The 17,967-nt window shown below is 35.8% G+C and overlaps 1 protein-coding gene across 9 annotated transcripts in view; it reads left to right on the top strand.

The window, feature by feature from the left end:
• The window catches only part of TTLL7 (tubulin tyrosine ligase like 7), a 154,874-nt gene that overhangs the window by 87,698 nt on the left and 49,209 nt on the right, over positions 1-17,967 (top strand). For all 9 annotated transcript variants that reach the window (XR_014299910.1, XM_082688140.1, XM_082688134.1 and 6 more), the window contains 6 exons: positions 240-334; positions 2,732-2,879; positions 2,965-3,038; positions 4,046-4,181; positions 11,245-11,331; positions 15,890-16,088. Coding sequence is in view for 8 of the 9 variants with exons in the window: in XM_082688140.1 (XP_082544266.1) it covers positions 240-334; positions 2,732-2,879; positions 2,965-3,038; positions 4,046-4,181; positions 11,245-11,331; positions 15,890-16,088 (739 nt within the window). In the remaining variant the exon portion in view is untranslated. The remainder of the gene's footprint in view (positions 1-239; positions 335-2,731; positions 2,880-2,964; positions 3,039-4,045; positions 4,182-11,244; positions 11,332-15,889; positions 16,089-17,967) is intronic.

Here is a 17,967-nt window from a genome sequence, read left to right as displayed (position 1 = left end):
CTGAGGCAGTAGGGGGAGGGAGGCCATGAGAGCAGTCAATTCCTTGAAACTCTTTGACCTAGGGTGGTGGGGAAGGAAGATACAGCAGTAGGAACTGGACCATCTACCATGCAGATCCTTGAGATTTATTGTAGAGTCTTTCTACTGGTTTGGGATCTTACATAGTTTAACAAATGTGTTTTGAATATTAATTAGCCACCAACATTTGGCTATTCTCATCTTTTCTTTGTAAATTTCAGATTAATCGTGCTCCAAGCTTTGGAACTGATCAGAAAATAGACTATGATGTAAAAAGGGGAGTGCTGCTAAATGCTCTAAAGCTGCTAAACATAAGGTAAAGTGTTTCCTCCATCTTTTGGAAGGTTTTCACCACCTTTGACATAGAACAATCACTTGTACATGGGATTGGCTTGTAATTTTTTCTTATTTTATATTTTGAATTTCTTGATTCCATTCTTCAAACCCATTTAGTGTTTTCTTTTAAAATATCTTTTCCTCTCTACAAATTGCTTTTTCTTCTCTCTATGTCATGTTCTGAATCTTCAGTAAATAAGTTAAATTACAGTGTTAATAATTATTCAATATAGAGTGTAAGGTTGTATTGGAGAATATCTGAGGGAAATCTCTACATTATCTTCCTCACCTCACAAGAAGAAATTAAAGCAGAGTTCATTCAGGAAGTTAAAAAAGTAACAACCCTCAAACACATGGATTTCCTACCTTTCTGTTCAGGGGTCTTCCCACTGGGTCTTGCTGCCTGGGTTAATAGAAAAAGAGGCAGTTTTTGTTAAGGCATGGTTAACCATCCCATTGAAAAGCATAGCCAGGAATTTCTCCCCGCCCCCATGCTGGATAATAGTCCATTGTACGTATATACCACATTTTCTTTATCATTCATTTATTGAGGAACATTTAGTTTGCTTCTCTGTCTTGACTATTGTGAATAATGCTGTAATGAACACGGGAGTGCAGGTATCTCTCTGCAGCCCAATGTCCACTCCTTTGGATATGTACTTGGAAGGGGGATTGCTGCACCAACAGAATATTATTAGGTTGGTTGCAGTGTAAATGATCATGGATCTCAAATATTAAAAATGTTATATTGTAGGAAAGCTTTTGGCTCAGTATGAAAGAAATTTGTTAGAAGTTTAATTAACTGCTTAATGAAGTTGTGAGGTGTTTACCATTGTAAGTGTTCAAATAGTGTTTAGGGTGTTGGATTAAAGGAACTCCGAGGTCATTTAAGCCCAGGGATTTTATTATTTCAATTGATTCTAATCATCATTTAAAGAACACTAAAGGAGTTGTGGGATGCTTCCAAGCAATTTATTTATTTTAAATGTTTCCAAGAATTTAGCAGATACCTGCTTAAAAAGTAGCTTTCTATGGAAAGCATTATTAAAAAAAGAGATCAATGCATGAATTTGTTTTTCTGTTTTTTTTTTTGATAGGTAAATTTGTTAAGAAATTTTCATATGGCCCCTTTTTTGCTTGATCAAAGAATGATTCACCTCAATTTAACTGAAATTTCAATTATCCTAAAAGAAATGAATAGAGGAGATATAGAAAGTGAAATTTTTGTTTATTTAGCTTACACAAGTGCATCAAATATTTTGGATTATTCAAACAGTATACCTATACTTTCTTTTACATTTACAATTATTATATAAGTAAACCTTATTATTTTGTTTTTGTTTTTGTTTTTTGCATGTCTTTGCCAACCAGTTCAGGACATAATCTATGGGTGTTTTTGTCTTCATAAAAGTGAGATATACAGGGCACCTGGGTGGCTCAGTGGGTTAAGCTGCTGCCTTTGGCTCAGGTCATGATCTCAGGGTCCTGGGATCGAGTCCCACATCGGGCTCTCTGCTCAGCAGGGAGCCTGATTCCTCCTCTCTCTCTCTCTGCCTGCCTCTCTGCCTACTTGTGATCTCTCTCTGTCAAATAAATAAATAAAAATCTAAAAAAAAGAAAAGTGAGATATGCACAGTTCAAACAGTGAGAAATTTCTAGACTTAAAAATAAAGGAAAATTAGAATTCATTTTCCTTATTTTTCTTAGTGTTGTTCCACTTAAAGAATTTAGTACAATTCTTAACACTTTCAGCATATGCTAATGAAGTTTACATTATAGATGTGCTTTTTCTCTCCATCCAGATGGAGTCTCCGTGGGCATATATGTGTTAGACTTGTCTTTCAAGTCTGCACAATTTTTAAAAAATATTTTATTTATTTGACAGAGAGAAAACATAACTAGGCAGAGAGGCAGGCAGAGAGAGAGGAGGAAGCAGGCTCCCCGTGGAGCAGAGAACTCAATGCGGATGCAGGGCTCCATCCCAGGACCCTGAGATCATGACCAGAGCCAAAGGCAGAGGCCCCAACCCACTGAGCCACCCAGGTGCCCCTAAGTCTGCCCAATTCTTAACACAATGTTTTACTTAGAGTGTGGCTCCATGTATACCTGAAAGCTCATTTTGTAAGGATATATGCTTTTAATCTCAAGAAAATCCCAAAGAATGTAGATTGCTCAGAGTATTCCATCACACTTCCTGGGAATACAGAACCTCAGTTTAATATAAGGAGACCCATAGATGATGGATGATTAGATGAATATGACAGACGTGGATATATATAAACATTGATTCATAGCCCCACTGTGTCTCCTCTTCTGCTCATTCTCCTCATAGGGATAAGATCAGGACTTACTTGAATTCCTGTGTTTTAAATTTCAGGACCAGTGATAAAAGGAGAAACTTGGCCAAACAAAAAGCTGAGGCTCAAAGGAGACTATATGGTCAAAATTCAATAAAAAGGCTCTTACCAGGGTCCTCAGACTGGGAACAGCAGAGACATCAGTTAGAGAGGCGGAAAGAAGAGTTGGTATGAAAATTTTTATAATATATCCACAATTTGAATTGCATAATTCATTGGTCAGATTTTATTTGTCAAATTTCTTCATTTCTAGAAAGAGAGACTCGCTCAATTACGAAAGCAGATTTTAAAAGAAGAACATGAAAATCGGCATATGGGGAATTATAGGTAATTGTGCCTCCGTTTTCTTATAGATTGAAAAAGTAAAGTGTCAAAAGAACTGTTCTACGTTTTTAACCTTTTATACTCATTTTGAGCACTATTTGTTTCATTCCTGCTAGCCAGCTTCATGGGTGGTTGTATGAGATCTTTTAAATCTGATACTATTCTGTGACCTTATGTACTTATAATGTAGTATTTCAGGTTTTAGGTCTCATAGTTTTCTTTCTGTCAGTTCAGAGTGGTTGCTCTATTTTGTTTAAACTCGCATATTCAGGAACCAGACAAATAATGCAAATGTTTAAAGGAGGCAGGTATGAGATAATACAGAGGGGTGGACTGTGTTGAACTGAAACACCTCCCTGGTATCCTCTGACAAGATAAAAGAGGACACCCCTTCTGAATTCCTTGTGTTCTTGGACAGAGTGCTGCCCTTCCCAAGCTTGACATTAACTTAATGTCATTAAGGGTTAGGAGAACTTGGGGCCACAGAGCTTCTCACACTCTTAGTAAAACATTCTTTTTTAACACCATCAACAACAACTCTGAGAACACATCCTTCTCGTTCTACCTCTACCTTCTTCTCTTCTTCAGAGAGGCACATTCCATCATCCCAAAAGAGAATATCAAGATGAATGCCCACATTCTTGTATATGTCAGTAACCACACTGTAATTGCATATTTCCAGATTATTCCTCATCACCTGCTCTCTCCCATGAAGATCCATATTTCTTCAATATGCCTAATTGCAATTCTTCTCCAACCACTGCTCCACAACCAAACCCTTTTACTGTGCTTTCTGGAGCTTCATTGTTTAATGACCATTCTCTAGATAAACTTTGTGTAAATAACTGCTGAAAATTTGTGTGAATTTCTTTTAACTGCATTCATCTTTATTTCTAGCACCTAGTGAAGCAACTGGTAGAGAGTAGGTGGTCAAGGACTATCTGTATAATTGAACTTAGCTATTGCACTACAGTAGCTTCTTTTAAACAAACTGGTTTGATTTATTGTAGACGAATTTATCCTCCCGAAGATAAAACTCTGCTTGAAAAGTATGAGAATTTGTTGGCTGTTGCATTTCAGACCTTCCTTTCAGGGAGAGCAGCTTCATTCCAGCGAGAGCTGAATAATCCTTTGAAAAGGATGAAGGTAAGGGAATGAGTGCTTATAAAGACAGAAGTGAATGAAGCCAAATAATATGTTTTTAAAAGCAATCCACCTTAGAGCCACTTGTAAAAACATTTGTTTTAAGGTGCACTTTCCTTCTATTTTAGCAGTTGCTAGCATTTCATAACCAACCAAGTGATTTCATAAGTAAGCTAACAGGACAAATTATGCAGTAGAGAATGTTGGTGTTATGTTGTAATATCAATTTATTATAGTAAACACGTCTTCTTACAGAGGTGTGTATAGGTACCTGAATTAAAAAAAAATCCATTGAATTAACCTAGTGTTTTGTGATGCTCTCGTTATTTGGATTGTAACTAACTTCTTTATGCAGTATTTTTTTCCCCTGATACACTGCATAGACCTGGTATATGAGAAGTAATTAAAACACACACACACACACACACACACACACACACACACACAGTAATCTCTTTTTCAAAATATCTATCAGTTATCTTTTGTTGCCATAGTAAACCATTTATTTGCTCATATTCTGTAATCTTGGCTGAGCTCAGCTGAGTAGTTCTTCAGCTTGGCTTGCTTGGAGTGAATCATAGTTGCATTTATTTCCTGGATTAGAAATCCAGGAAAGCCTCACATGTCTGGTGCCTCAGTTAAGATAGCTGGAATGTCTGAGGAGCTGGCTTGATGTTTCTTTCTCTTTACATGATTTCTTTGCTAGGTAGCCAGATCCCATTTCTTTGCTAGGTAGCTTGGAGTTTCAAAAGGAAGCATTTCAAGAGGACATCCACAGTGTGCAAGTGCTCATTAAGCCTCTGCTTGCTAAAATCTCACTGGACAAATAAGCTTGTGTGGATTCATTAAATGCACTTTTTATTACTGGACATTTCATTACAGTGATAACCTCCCATTTCTTGGATACCCTATTATATCGAGTCATTAAAATGATAAAATTTATTATTCATAGATTTTGCTATGGTCTTTTCACTCAAATTCTGCAACAAGGTACAGAGCCACTTTCAAGCTGGCTACACCTGAGACAGGAGCTGAAGGAATAATGTGGACCTCAATGTTCTTTTCCTCCAAAAGTCTTTGTTTTGACATACACATTTCCACCAGTAGAATTATATTCTGTGGCCCTTTGTTTTTCTTAATTAAGACAGTAGGAGACCTTTGTTCATTTTCTGTCACCTGTTCTGTACTGGTCTCTCCTGTGATTACCGTGTCTGTTCATCTTCTCATTACTTTGCTCCCCTACCCCCACTTTTTCTGCTAGAAAACCTTGGAATTTGGAAGCAGATCAATGTACATTCAAATTCCAGTTCCCCCATGTGTAAATTAGGTAACCTTAGACTAAACTATTTGATCAGTAGTTTGCTCATCACTAATATAGTAGTATTAAAACTATAACAGGCTTGTGGTTAAAATAAAATGGAGGTTAATTAAAATAGTCTGTTTAAAGTACTTGTCACATAATGGGCTTCAAATCCAAATTCCCTTCTTCCTTATCTTCTTCAAAATCTAGTTTAAATGTCACCAGTTTGCTTGCCCTATCCCATTGGTTTATGAGCCTCTTCTCACACAAACATTACACTATCTTCAGTATTGTTGCTTTTGGACTTTGTAGGTCCTTAATGCCTCCATTTACATTTTAGAATCAGCTTGATTTTAAATTTTGATTAATTTTTTATTACAAAGTAGCTGCTAGGATTTTAATTGGCACTGTATTAATATTAATATTAATTAATACTAATCTATATTAATAGTAATATTAACCATACTGAGGAATTAATAGTACTGAGTCTTCTGATCCACTAATATGGCATATCTCTCCATGTACTTGAGTCCATTACTCAACTGTGTTTATAGCTTTTGGTGTATAGTTTTTGCACATCTTTAATTAAATTTAGTCTTAAGTATTTGTTGTTTTTGCTGCTGTTGCCAATAAATATAATTAAAAAAATTTTTTCATTTAAAAATTTTTTCACATTGTAACATCTGATTTTTTTTTATCTTGTCCTTCTATCTAGCAATTTTTATATATTATATTTTTATTAATTGCCATCCTAAATTAATTTCTGGTTTCTATTTGGTTATTTAGAAGTTTTTTGTTTAATTTCTATACACTGAAATTTTCTTGCTTTATTTTTGTTAAAAATTTCTAATTTATTTCATTGTATTAGAAAACATTCTGATTTTAATATTGTAAAATGAATTGATACTTGCTTCAAGTCAATAGAATACGTATTCTTGTGAATGTTCCAAGTATATGTGAAAATAATAGGCTACTACAGGTGCTACTTATAGAGTTTTATACATGTCAAAAGTAAATTTGGCTGTTAGTGTTGTTCAAATATCTTAAATCCTTTCCAATTTTTTTTTCCTACTTGTTCTAGCAATTCCTGAAAAAGATTGTTAAAACTACCAACTGTGACTACAGTTGACTACAAAGCTTACGTTGTGTGACTAATGTGGATAACTAGTTTCTTTGTTATGGTTACTCTTTGGTTGATATATCATTCTATCTATTTATCAACTCATCTGTGTTCTTATATTTAAAATATCTCTGGTAAAAACCATGCAGTTGGGTCATAATTTGGTTTAAAATTCAGTTTGACACTATCTGTCTCTTAGTCATTTCACACATTTACTAGTATAGTTGGGTTTATGTCTTCCCTCTTGCTCTTTGTTCTCTATTCCATCTGTTCATTATTTTTTTCGTTGCTCCCTGTATTCTTTTGGAAAAATCAATTATTTTTTTATTATACTATTTTATCTTCTCTTTTGGCTTTTAGTTATATTGTAGCATACCTCCGACTTTGTGCTGTTAACATATATTTTACTTTTACTTATGTTACGAACCTCAGAATACATTGTTAGTATTGTCTAAGCAAGCAGTGGTCTTTAATAGTTTTCTAACTAACATTTCCTATTTACTCACAGACATACCCTTTCTCATGTTCTTCCATCCTGTCCTGCAGATTCATGCTTCTAACAAGGGTTGTCTTTCTTCAGTTTCAGAAACTTTCTTTAGTACTTTATATTCCTCGTAGCAGAAATGTGGTATTGATTAGTTTTCTCTCTATCTTGTATTTTGGTAAGAAATTGTTTTTCATTTTGTCTTCTTTAAGTGAAATTTAATTGGATCTAGAATTCTATCTTGACAGGCTCTTTTGTTTGTTTGTTTCAGCACTGTTATAGATGTCACTTATTTGTCCGCTGGTTCCTATTGTTTCTACTCATAAATAAAACATATTATTTTTATTTTCCTTCTAAATGTAATGTATCCTTTCCTCTGGATGATTCCACACCCTCCCCCACCACTAGCATTTTGACTTTGATGTGCTTATGTGTGGTTTTCTTTGTATTAATCCAGCTTGTAGTTTTCTCAATTTCTTGAGGCTCTGGGTTGATGTATTCCATTGGTTTTGGAAAGTTCTCCTCTGTTACTTCTTCAGATATTGTTGCTATGTTATTTTGTATTTGTCTCTTATGAAACTCTAATGACACCTATATTAGGTGATTGGACAGCATCCCATGTATCTTGTTTACTCTGTTCTGTTTTTCTTTTATCTTTTTGTGTGCTTCAGTTTGGATAACTTACACTGAGACATCTTTGCTGTGCCCAGTCTGCTGCAAGCATATCCAGTCATTTCTTAATTTTTGATTATATTTTTCAACTCAAGAATGTTCATTTGTTTCTTTAAAATCTCATTTCTCTGTTGAAATTCTGCATCTTCCATTCATTTTGTCCATTTTTAATCAATTTTCTTTAATATGTATATAGTAGTAATTTTAAAATCCTTATTTGTTCATTTTAACATCTGGATCACTTAGGACCTGCTCTTTAAAATGATTTTTCCTTTATATCATGGGTCACATTTTCCTGTTATTTTGGATATCCTACAGTTTTTATTTGTTTGGCAGTGTCTATAAAAGAATCATAAAAACTGAACTGATACTATTTTTTCCAAAAAAGGTATATCTTCCTTCTTTCAGGGTGCTAAGGTAAGGGGCTAATCATTTTGAGCCAAAGAGAAGTTGAACAAAAGCAAAAGTCAACAAAGTGGAACTACATCAAACTTAAAAGCTTCTGCAGAGCAAGAGAAATAATCAACAGCACGAAAATGTAACCTGCAGAATAGGAGAAACATTTCATAAATCATATATATGATAAGGAATTAATATCCAAAACATTTAAAGAACTCATGGAACTATATACCCACAACAACAAAAAAGAATCTAAAAAATGGGCAGAGAAGCTAAATGGACATTTTTTTTTCCAAAGAAGTCATCTAAATGTCCAATAGGTACATGAGAAAATGGTCAACATCACTAATCATCAGGGAAATACAAATCAAAACCACAATGAAGTATCATTTCATACCTGTTAGAATGGTGTCATCAAGAAAACAAGAGATAGCAAGTGTTGGTGAGGATGTGGGGAAAAGGGATACTGCATACTATTGGTGGGATTATAAATTGGTTCATCCACTATGGAAAGCAATATGAAGTTCCTCAAAAAGTTAAAAGTAGATTTAACATATGATCCAGCAATTCCACCTCTGGGTTATATCTAAAGGGAGTGAAAACAGGATATCAGAGCAATAAATTCACTCCCATGTTTATTGCAACGTTATTCGCAGTAGCCAAGTCTTGGAAATAATTTTCCAAGTGTCTGTCAGTGGATGAATGGATAAAGATGATGTGGTATATATGTACAATGGAATGTTTGCAGCCATGAGGAAGAAGTGAGTCCTGCCATTGTGACAACATTAGTGGACTTTGAGAACATTATGTTAATTAAGTCAGACAAAAAAGACAAATACTATACGGTTTCACTTACATGTGGAATCCAAAAAAGCTAAACTCAAAAACAGTGAAATGGTGTTTACCAGGGTTCAGAGGTGGGGGAATAAGAGAGAGATTTAAGGATATAGTCTTGCAACTAGTAGTAAATAAGTCCTAGAGATCTAATGCACAGTATAGTGAATATAGACAATATTGTCTTCTAAGCATCAAACTTGCTGAGAGAACAGATATTTATTATTCCAATCACAAAAGAGAAATGATAATTATGTGACATGATGGAGAAGCTATTAACTACAATGACAATCATATGAAATATATAAATGTGTATTTACACAATATTATATGTCAAATTAATTTCTATCAAAAAAAGCGAAAAGTTAAACTTGGTCCAGGCTGGGTTGTAGTAGTTTTAGTTTACCATCTTGTTTCAAGGGTGTCAAGGATGAAATTCTTTTTTATTAACATATAATGTATTATTAGCCCTGGGGTACAGTTTTGTGAATAGCTAGGTTTACACACTTCACAGCACTCACCACAGCACATACCCTCCCCAATGTCCATAACCCCACCACTCTCTCCCTACCCCTTTGCCCCCTCCCCCCGCAACCCTCAGTTTGTTTTGTGAGATGAAGAGTCTCTTATGGTTTGTCTCCCTCCCGATCCCATCTTGTTTCATTTATTCTTTTCCTACCCACCAAACCCCCCATGTTGCTTCTCAACTTCCTCATATCAGGGAGATCATATGAGAGTTGTCTTTCTCTGCTTGACTTATTTCGCTAAGCATAATACCCTTTAGTTCCATCCATGTCGTCAAAATGGCAAGATTTCATTTTCAAGGATGAAATTTATTCAGTGTTTGTTATGGACCTCATTTTCTATTGGTATCTAAAAACTGTTTAAGACTAGCTTTCACGTGCCTATATCCTCCTATTCCACTACATGCTCACTATAATTGCTATCGGAGAGACCCAGGAGGTCAAGAGAACAAGCTCTGTGGGGTGGTTCTAGATGTTACACTAGCTCACATGACCATTGAAAACTCTCCTTTTTATCCCAGCCTTTTATAGACGTGGTCTCTGCCCATCTGTGTGCAGACTTGACAAATGATTCCAAAGTAGAAAATGGCTACTCATCTCTGCTTGTCTAGAACTTTTCCCCGCTCTGGTGTTTAGTTTATTTTACCTTACGTTTTATCCACAGCTTTCTGATGTCTTAAAAACCATGATTGTTTAGTTTATCTTTTTCTAGCTGCTATAATGAAAGTATTATCTGTTATGATCTTCTTTCTCCTAAGCAGCAGAACTCTTTGAGTTTCTTTTTAACTATCTCGTGTTGCTGTTACGGGAATTCGTTGTAAGATTATTGTTTAATCAAAACATTATAGCAAAGGTATTTTGGTATTTTAATACCTAAGCTTTATCAGATTGGGATGAAGAGTAACTTATTTTTACAAATTTCCATTGCACAGTGAGATTTCTAGTTTCTTCAAAAACCTTTTTATAGGAGACACTGAAACATGTCATAAATATACAAATGGAGATGTGATATTTTTATAGATTGAATAAATAACTCAAGGAACCTCTTTCAGTGTAGCTGTTATACTCCTATCACTTTGGTTTGCTCAAGATTTATTTCAGTATATGTTTTTATAACTTTGCCCCTTGACTTCGCAATGATTCTGGAAGAGCAAGTATTATACCCATAGAATGAAAATCTTTCACAAAGTTCTAAATATACTCCTGCACAATAGTTAAAATTTTGAAACAGTTACCTTAAATTGTACCCATTTACTAAATACTAACATTAGATTGTTCTAAATGAAACTATTAGGCCAATCATCAATTTTTCTTCTGAAGTTGTAATATTACTTTGCACTAATTAATATAGAGATGATTGATAAAATTGTGCTCTGGAAAACTAGAGTGAACTGTTAGAAATTTTAATGTTCAATATGCTCAATATGAATGATCAATAGGCTAATTTATTGAAGTATTGTACTCTAAGATTTTAATAGTGTACTGCAATGTAAAGACATATTTGTTTATGATGTTAATGCATGATAGATTTCAGTTATGTATTGTTTATATTGACAGATTTCCATGAAGGTTTCCTCAAGAGATTTTCCATGATTCTTTATTTTTCATTTGATTTAAGCAATCTTCCTTAAATAGTTCTAGGACACGTTGTTGTACAATATTTTATGGACATTAATGACCTTGGAAAGATTGTAGAGTCCATTAATGATCACAATTTTAATATTTTTTTTAAGGAAGAAGATATTTTAGATCTTCTGGAACAATGTGAAATTGATGATGAAAAATTGATGGGCAAAACTGCCAAGCCTCGAGGGCCAAAGGTACAGTACCTCTATATTCTTTACTCTCAAAGTAGATGCTACGAAGTACAGTTGATTTTACCTTCATTGTTCTTACCATTGTTCCTGATGCCACTTTCAAGGAACTGTATGGACCAGTGCAGTTAGAGTTAGGGAGATATACTCAAGAGAAGTATTGTTAGTTTTCCTCAATTTTTATTTTTATTTTTATTTTTTTAAATTTTATTTATTTATTTGACAGAGAGAGAGAGGGTGAGCATAAGTAGGCAGAGTGGCAGGCAGAAGGAGAGGGAGAAATAGGCTCCCTGCTGAGCAGAGAGGCAGAAAGCCCCATGTGGAGCTCAATCACAGAACCCTGGGATCATGACTTGAGCCAAAGGCAGATGCTTAATTGACTGAGCCCACCCAGGAGCTGCAAGTTTCCTTCATTTTTTAATTCTTTCCCTAAGGCTAGGAAAGACCCTATGAGTTAGGGCCAAGAGGGACTTAAAACTAGTACCCTTATTCTATACTCAGTATTACATTTTTCTCCTATCTTTAGACTTAACAATTTCCAGAGATGTGTAGCATTATAGGTAAGGCAAATTATCACTCTGGAAATCCTCATGGGGAGCCCCACTTATTGTTGAAATTGTGTTAGTTAAAATAGGTATGGTTTCTAGGAATAAACAGGAAGCTATCATGCAAGCAAAAATGGACATGTGTTTGCCTTACCTTCATTCTCTTTGTAGTGATGATCTACATGGTCCTTTTTTATATGTTAAAGGCCTTGCTGGTAGAGTTGGAAAGTGTTGAATTTGTAAAATCTAGGAAACTTTTTAATTCAGTTGTCATTATTATTGTTGCTGTTGTTTTAGTTTATGTTTCAGCAATACAGAGCTATCACTATGTCCTTATACACATCATCATGCTCTGTCATGCTTTCATGCTTTTTCCAAGCCTCAGGAATGCCTTCCTATTAAAAAAAAAAATCCATTCATTGCTTGATTGCAGATTCCCTTCCTATCCAGCTGAAACGTTGCTGCCATTGTGAAATCTTACCTCATTCCCCTAGTTAGATCTTCCTTCTTCTGCTTTTTCTCTTGTGCTACAAAGAACACTTTTAGTGAGTTGTGACAATTGTGTGCATGTTTGGTTTAGAATGAACTTGTAAATACTTTGAGGGTAGGAAGTATGTTGTTATCTCTAGCACCTAGCATAGTGTTTGGTACTTAGAAGGTGATCAAAAGCCATTAATTAAATTTGTTGAATGTGTCCACAATGACCTCATTGGCTAGTGGAAGAACAGGTAGGTGAACCAAAGTCCAGGCTGTATTGTGGAAAGTGCCTTAATAAAGGGAGTGGAAAGTTCTATAATTACATTGAGAAGCAAAGGATTGGTAGACTGGATAGCCTTGCACAGGAAGTGACATTGGAATTGGGTCTTAAAAAACGAATAGTGCTCTAAACATTAAGGACGAGGGGAAGGATATTCAGTTTAGAGGGAATATTTAAGGCAAAGACATAGAGGTGTGACATTGCATAGAGTATTGGAGAAATAAGGAAGTATTTGGTATCACTCAAATGGAAGATTCCTGGGGAGTAAAATAGTAGAAGATGAACCTGGTGAAAAATATGTTTCTGGTAGAGATCAGAGACCTTGGATGTCAGGTACCCTTCTTCTGAAATATGTGCTTTATACTGAAGAATTGTGACTGATGCTGTTGATAATGCCTCTAATATATTTTAGAGTATCTTTAAAAGTGAATAGGTTCTAAGCTTTGTGTATTAATCATTGCAACTCCGCAAACCAGTTGTGAGACAACTTGTGGGCACAGAATTGAGCCAGAATGACAAATGCAAAGGCCCTGAGACCGTCTGTCATACTCTCGTTTGCTTCATTAAATAATACTTAGCATCCACATAAAAAAATAAGCTCCTGGAAGGCAGAATTCACATTGTATATTTTTTTCAACCCCTCTTATTCTAGGCAAGTAGTAGAAGATAACTGTATTTGTTGAAATGAAATGAATTGGCTAGTTTCTGTAGGTTTTAATGCCAGTAATATTTCAAAATGGTCAAAAGTTGCATAATCAGTCTGAAGCAAAAACACGTTATAACTTTTAACTTTATGTATGGTGAGGGTCTGGGGTGAGCCAAACTTCAAAGCAGCCTTTCATTTTAGAGGGATGCTATCACATGGTAAACATTAATTTTCAGTATGTTTATGGTAGAAGAATAAATGAAGATATAGTGAAGGTTAAATGAAACTTGTACTAGGAGAATTAATTTTTCAGTTATTTGAGAAACTAAGAAATATTAATTAGCTCTTTAAATAATAAATATCACATAAAGTATCAGCTGTGAGCATTGTTCTTTTTTTTTCAGTTGAGTGATTGCTAATCTTTATGCTATTTATATATTTTTATGTGTGGCCCAGTTCATAATACAATAGGACAGTGGCCCAGTTCATAATACAATAGGACACAAAAATAAGTAGTATGATGTGTATCCTAACTCAATGCCAATTTACAAATTCCATTTTGCAGTTAAGGTACTGTTTGAACTTCAGACCACTATCACTTCTTATTAGTTATTGCCTGAACAGTGTGTTGGTCAAAAAGTCCCAAATGCATATGACACAAAGGTTCAGCTATCCATTTCCCCTAGTGATTCATTATAGGATCAAATAACTCATTATGTAGTCAAGCTCTTTGAGAAACCTGAAAGCTGTTTGCCTACATGAAGGAGGACACTACCAGCAAGCCTGGTTGTGCCATTGTCTCTTTGGGGGCCTGCGAGACTTCTGAAGAAACAAGCTTCCTCTAGAATTCATATTCCCCAAGACTATCAAAATGTTCCATGATTGTGTACTAGTCAGTGTTTTTAATGCATATCTCTTTGAACATTGTTAGTGCTCAGGCAAATATTGGACTATTAAAAGAAAAACACTTTCAAATACAAGTTGGTACCATAATGTATTAAATTACTTTCCCTACTTTGGATATTTTTCCACCATTTGCAAAGGCAGTAACTTTAAGAGGATCATGCTTTGGCTTACTGTGTCTTCCAGGCACTTTATGACATGCTATTTCTCTCTTTATCTTTCATTCTACACTGACACATGAGAAGATATACCTTATTTTAGTGACGTCCCATGGTAACCAAGGCTTTCCTTCTTGTGTATGCTAGCATCAAAGCATTTTTATTAAACAGAGAACAAGAATCTAGTGTATAGCTACAGGAACCTTTCCCAGCAGGAGCAAGAGGCATATAGTTTGTATAATAAATAGTCTCTTAAAATGACTAAGTCGTAAAAATGTCTTGTTCTTGGTTGCATACATTCTTTCTGAAGTGAAGCTGTCCTACTTCCCTTATCTTTTTAATTCCCTCACCTGGCATCCTTGGAAACACAGTGTTTGGGAGGTTTAGAGACAAGTAATTCTAATAGAAATACTGGAACATAATAGCAGGGAATTTTGAAGCATTACAGTTTTACCCTTCTACATGGTATCTATCCTCCAAAAACTCTTGCCGTACTGATTTTTTACATGATACCACTTTTTTGGGTAGCATGGACAATGAAAAGCAGTGTTGCTCCATTATGGCCAAACCTACATGTCAGATTCAGAAATCCTGTGAGAAGAGGCACAAGCTGTTCAGAACCCATTTGGAAAAGTAGACAATTAACTAAAAATTTTGATTTGTAAAAACATCCAGAGCTAATTAGACATGTAAGGAATATCTTGCTTTGTGTTATATATTATGTGAGTGGATAGGCTTATAGGCTCTGTTTTATGATGTGGCCTTACTATACTTACAGTAATTTATCTTATTTTATCTACAGTGATTTTTTAAAAAGATTTTATTTATTTATGAGTGAGAGAGAGAGGGAGAACAAGCAGGGGGAGGTGAAGGGGAGAAGCAGACTCCCTGCTGAGCAGGGAGCCCAGCAGGGCTCCATCCCAGGACCCCAGGATCATGACCTGAGTGGATGGCAGATGCTTAACCGACTGAGCCACCCAGGTGCCCCTTTACTTGCAGTGGTGTAACTGGCTTTTCTTACTCTTTCTGCCTTTCTTCCCCCCGTCCTTTCTTCTCTCCCTCAAAAGCAACACTCACACATATGCACACACACTCACACACACACACAACACACAAACGAGCATTTACTGAGTGGCTCTGAACATCAATGATACAACAAAAGTACAGCTCTGAGTTTTGATGAGTAGTGAGTAATCTCTCTGTATGGAATGAAGAAAAGCTGATTATGTTTCTGATTTTCATATTTTCATTTTCATCTCAAATACTTTATTTTGCTATTTGTGGGTACTCTGATCATTTCTTCACATCACACAGCATTTTCCTCTTCACGACTGAGCTCTGTACCATTCAAGAGGGAACATTTTGCAGAAACAGAAGCCTCAAAGAAGAGCACAGTAGGCTAATGGCATGCGGTAGCTGTCATGCTTTGGGTGGGTCTCAGGCTTTGGTGAAAAGCAGCCAGTGTAAGCAGGAAATTAAAAATAGTAACTGATCATGCTCATAGTTCATTAGCAGTGCTCTGAATTCTAACAGGACACATTTCCCTCTGCTTCAGCCTCTGTCCTCCATGCCTGAGAGCTCTGAGGTAATGAAAAGACAGAAATACTACAGCAGTGACAGCAGTTACGACAGTAGCAGCAGTGCTTCGGAATCTGAGGACAATGAGAAAGAAGAGTACCAAAATAAGAACAGAGGAAAGCAAGTCACGTATAACTTTAAACAGTCCAACAACTACAAATTAATTCAACAGTCCAGTAAGTTCATTTCTTCTAGTTTTGTTGTTATATGAAGAATTACAGAACAGCAGTTACTGAACTCAATAAAAGACCTTGGGCCAAATGGATCCTTGTCCTGTGTGAGGGGACCTGGACTCCACTTCACTTCATTCCCTAATCCTGACCTGGGCACACCACATAGTCCCTTCCAGAGGCTGCAGAGGGAAAAGAAACAGGTTGAATGAAGGATCTCTGAGAGCCCTTTCTTCTCTATTTCATAGTTTTTGTTGTGTCCTGGATTGTTGCATGAATTTTGTGAAACGGGCCTCATGGCAGCTGATCTGTGGGCTGCATTCTCTTTTAAGACTGTTATGTTCCCTTGCTCCATTCTCCACCCCCACCCCTGTGCTTTCCGTCCCTTTTGGTCCCCAGTTTTATTTTATATGTTCACCTCTTTTTAAAAATGTGTGTATCTCTCTAGGTACTTGACTTGAACAACTCTGTGAGCTACGCAATTGTGAAATAGTTGAAGTTTTGTTCCCTCCCGTTTTCATCAGGGCTGAACACTTAAGTCAGGGCTCTGGGATACCTACAGCAAGTATTCTGGACAGTAACCAACCAGCTGCTCTGTTGGCTTCCTTTTCACCTTCCTCTTTTCTCTTTCCTTCTTTCTTTTCACATCCTCTCTCTCTCTTCCATTTGGTCATTCATTCCTTCTTTGATTTCAGATGTGTTCACAATTCTTTCATCTGCAAATGTCCAGTGTGGTACTGCTGTTTTCTCAGGCTCACTTGGATCCCCCTTCCCCATTCTGCCTCCAAGGCAGGGCTTTTCTTAACTCCCATCTCTCCTGTCTCCGCCTCGTCCTCCATTGTCCCAAGGCTCCAAGAAAGGGACCAGTTCAGTCAGGCAGTAAATGCAACTGTGAGCCTTCTTTGATCTCCAGCAGTGGCTTATTTAATGTGTCAGTTCTCTGGAAATGAGTGTGTTTTAAACTTGGCCTTCCATACTTATGGCAAAATGCCAGGAGGAATACAGCACAAACAGATGAAGATTTTAAAATATCTCTAACCAAAATTATCATGAAGATTTTTAATGGTCTTTTCCTTTTCCTTTACTTTCTTTTACTGAATTATTTTATAAAGATACATGGTAGTGTTCCTGTCTTTGAGAGTTCATGTGTTTGGAGGAGAAATAACATATTATGTTCCATTTCATTTATTTACTCACTTAAGATGTCTATTGAGCACCTGTTCTAGAGTTGCAAGCTATTTTATCAATTACTTCCTTTTTTTCTTAAAGATGCCTTACGTGCTTTCAGTGTATGTCTGAAAGTAAGGCTCTGTTTCTGTTTTGGAAGCTAACCTTGCCTTGTCCAGATCTTACCCTTTGTTTAATCCCTCGTTTAAGGTGGGCATCCCTAAGACTGTGAGCCAACTGTGGATGAGGGTGGTGTTGCGGAAATGTGGCCAAGATTCCTAAAGCTCTTAGAGTGTTCTCTTTTCTCAGGCTAAAAATAAATTGAGATCAGAAAAATAGTGTACCAAAAGTGTTTTTGAGTGTGAATTCACATTTTAAAGCTAGCTTAATTCAGTTATATGTATTTTTTCCTTTTTAGTTATATATTATTTTTATAGTCATTAGGAATTACCATAAAGGTTTCCATTTGTTTTATATTCTCTCTTTAGTATTACACTAAAGAATACCATAGCCACAAACCCTCCTTGAGTTTTCTTTCCAAAGTGATGCTAATGATGGAGGGCAGAATCCAGATTATGTGTAACATACTCTGGTGTAGAGATAACTTAGGAAATTTACACTTGCTGTAATTTCAAAGATACATTTTGGGTTGATATAAGGTGTTCATACATAAAACTATATGAAATAGTTTTCTCACATAACTTATATATGCAAGTTA

The sequence above is a fragment of the Mustela nivalis genome (genome assembly GCF_964662115.1).
Source record: "Mustela nivalis genome assembly, chromosome: 10".
In the NCBI taxonomy this organism is placed as follows: Eukaryota; Metazoa; Chordata; class Mammalia; order Carnivora; family Mustelidae; genus Mustela; species Mustela nivalis.
The sequence above is the reverse complement of the archived record's forward strand: the minus strand, read 5'-3'. Positions and strand labels throughout refer to the sequence as shown.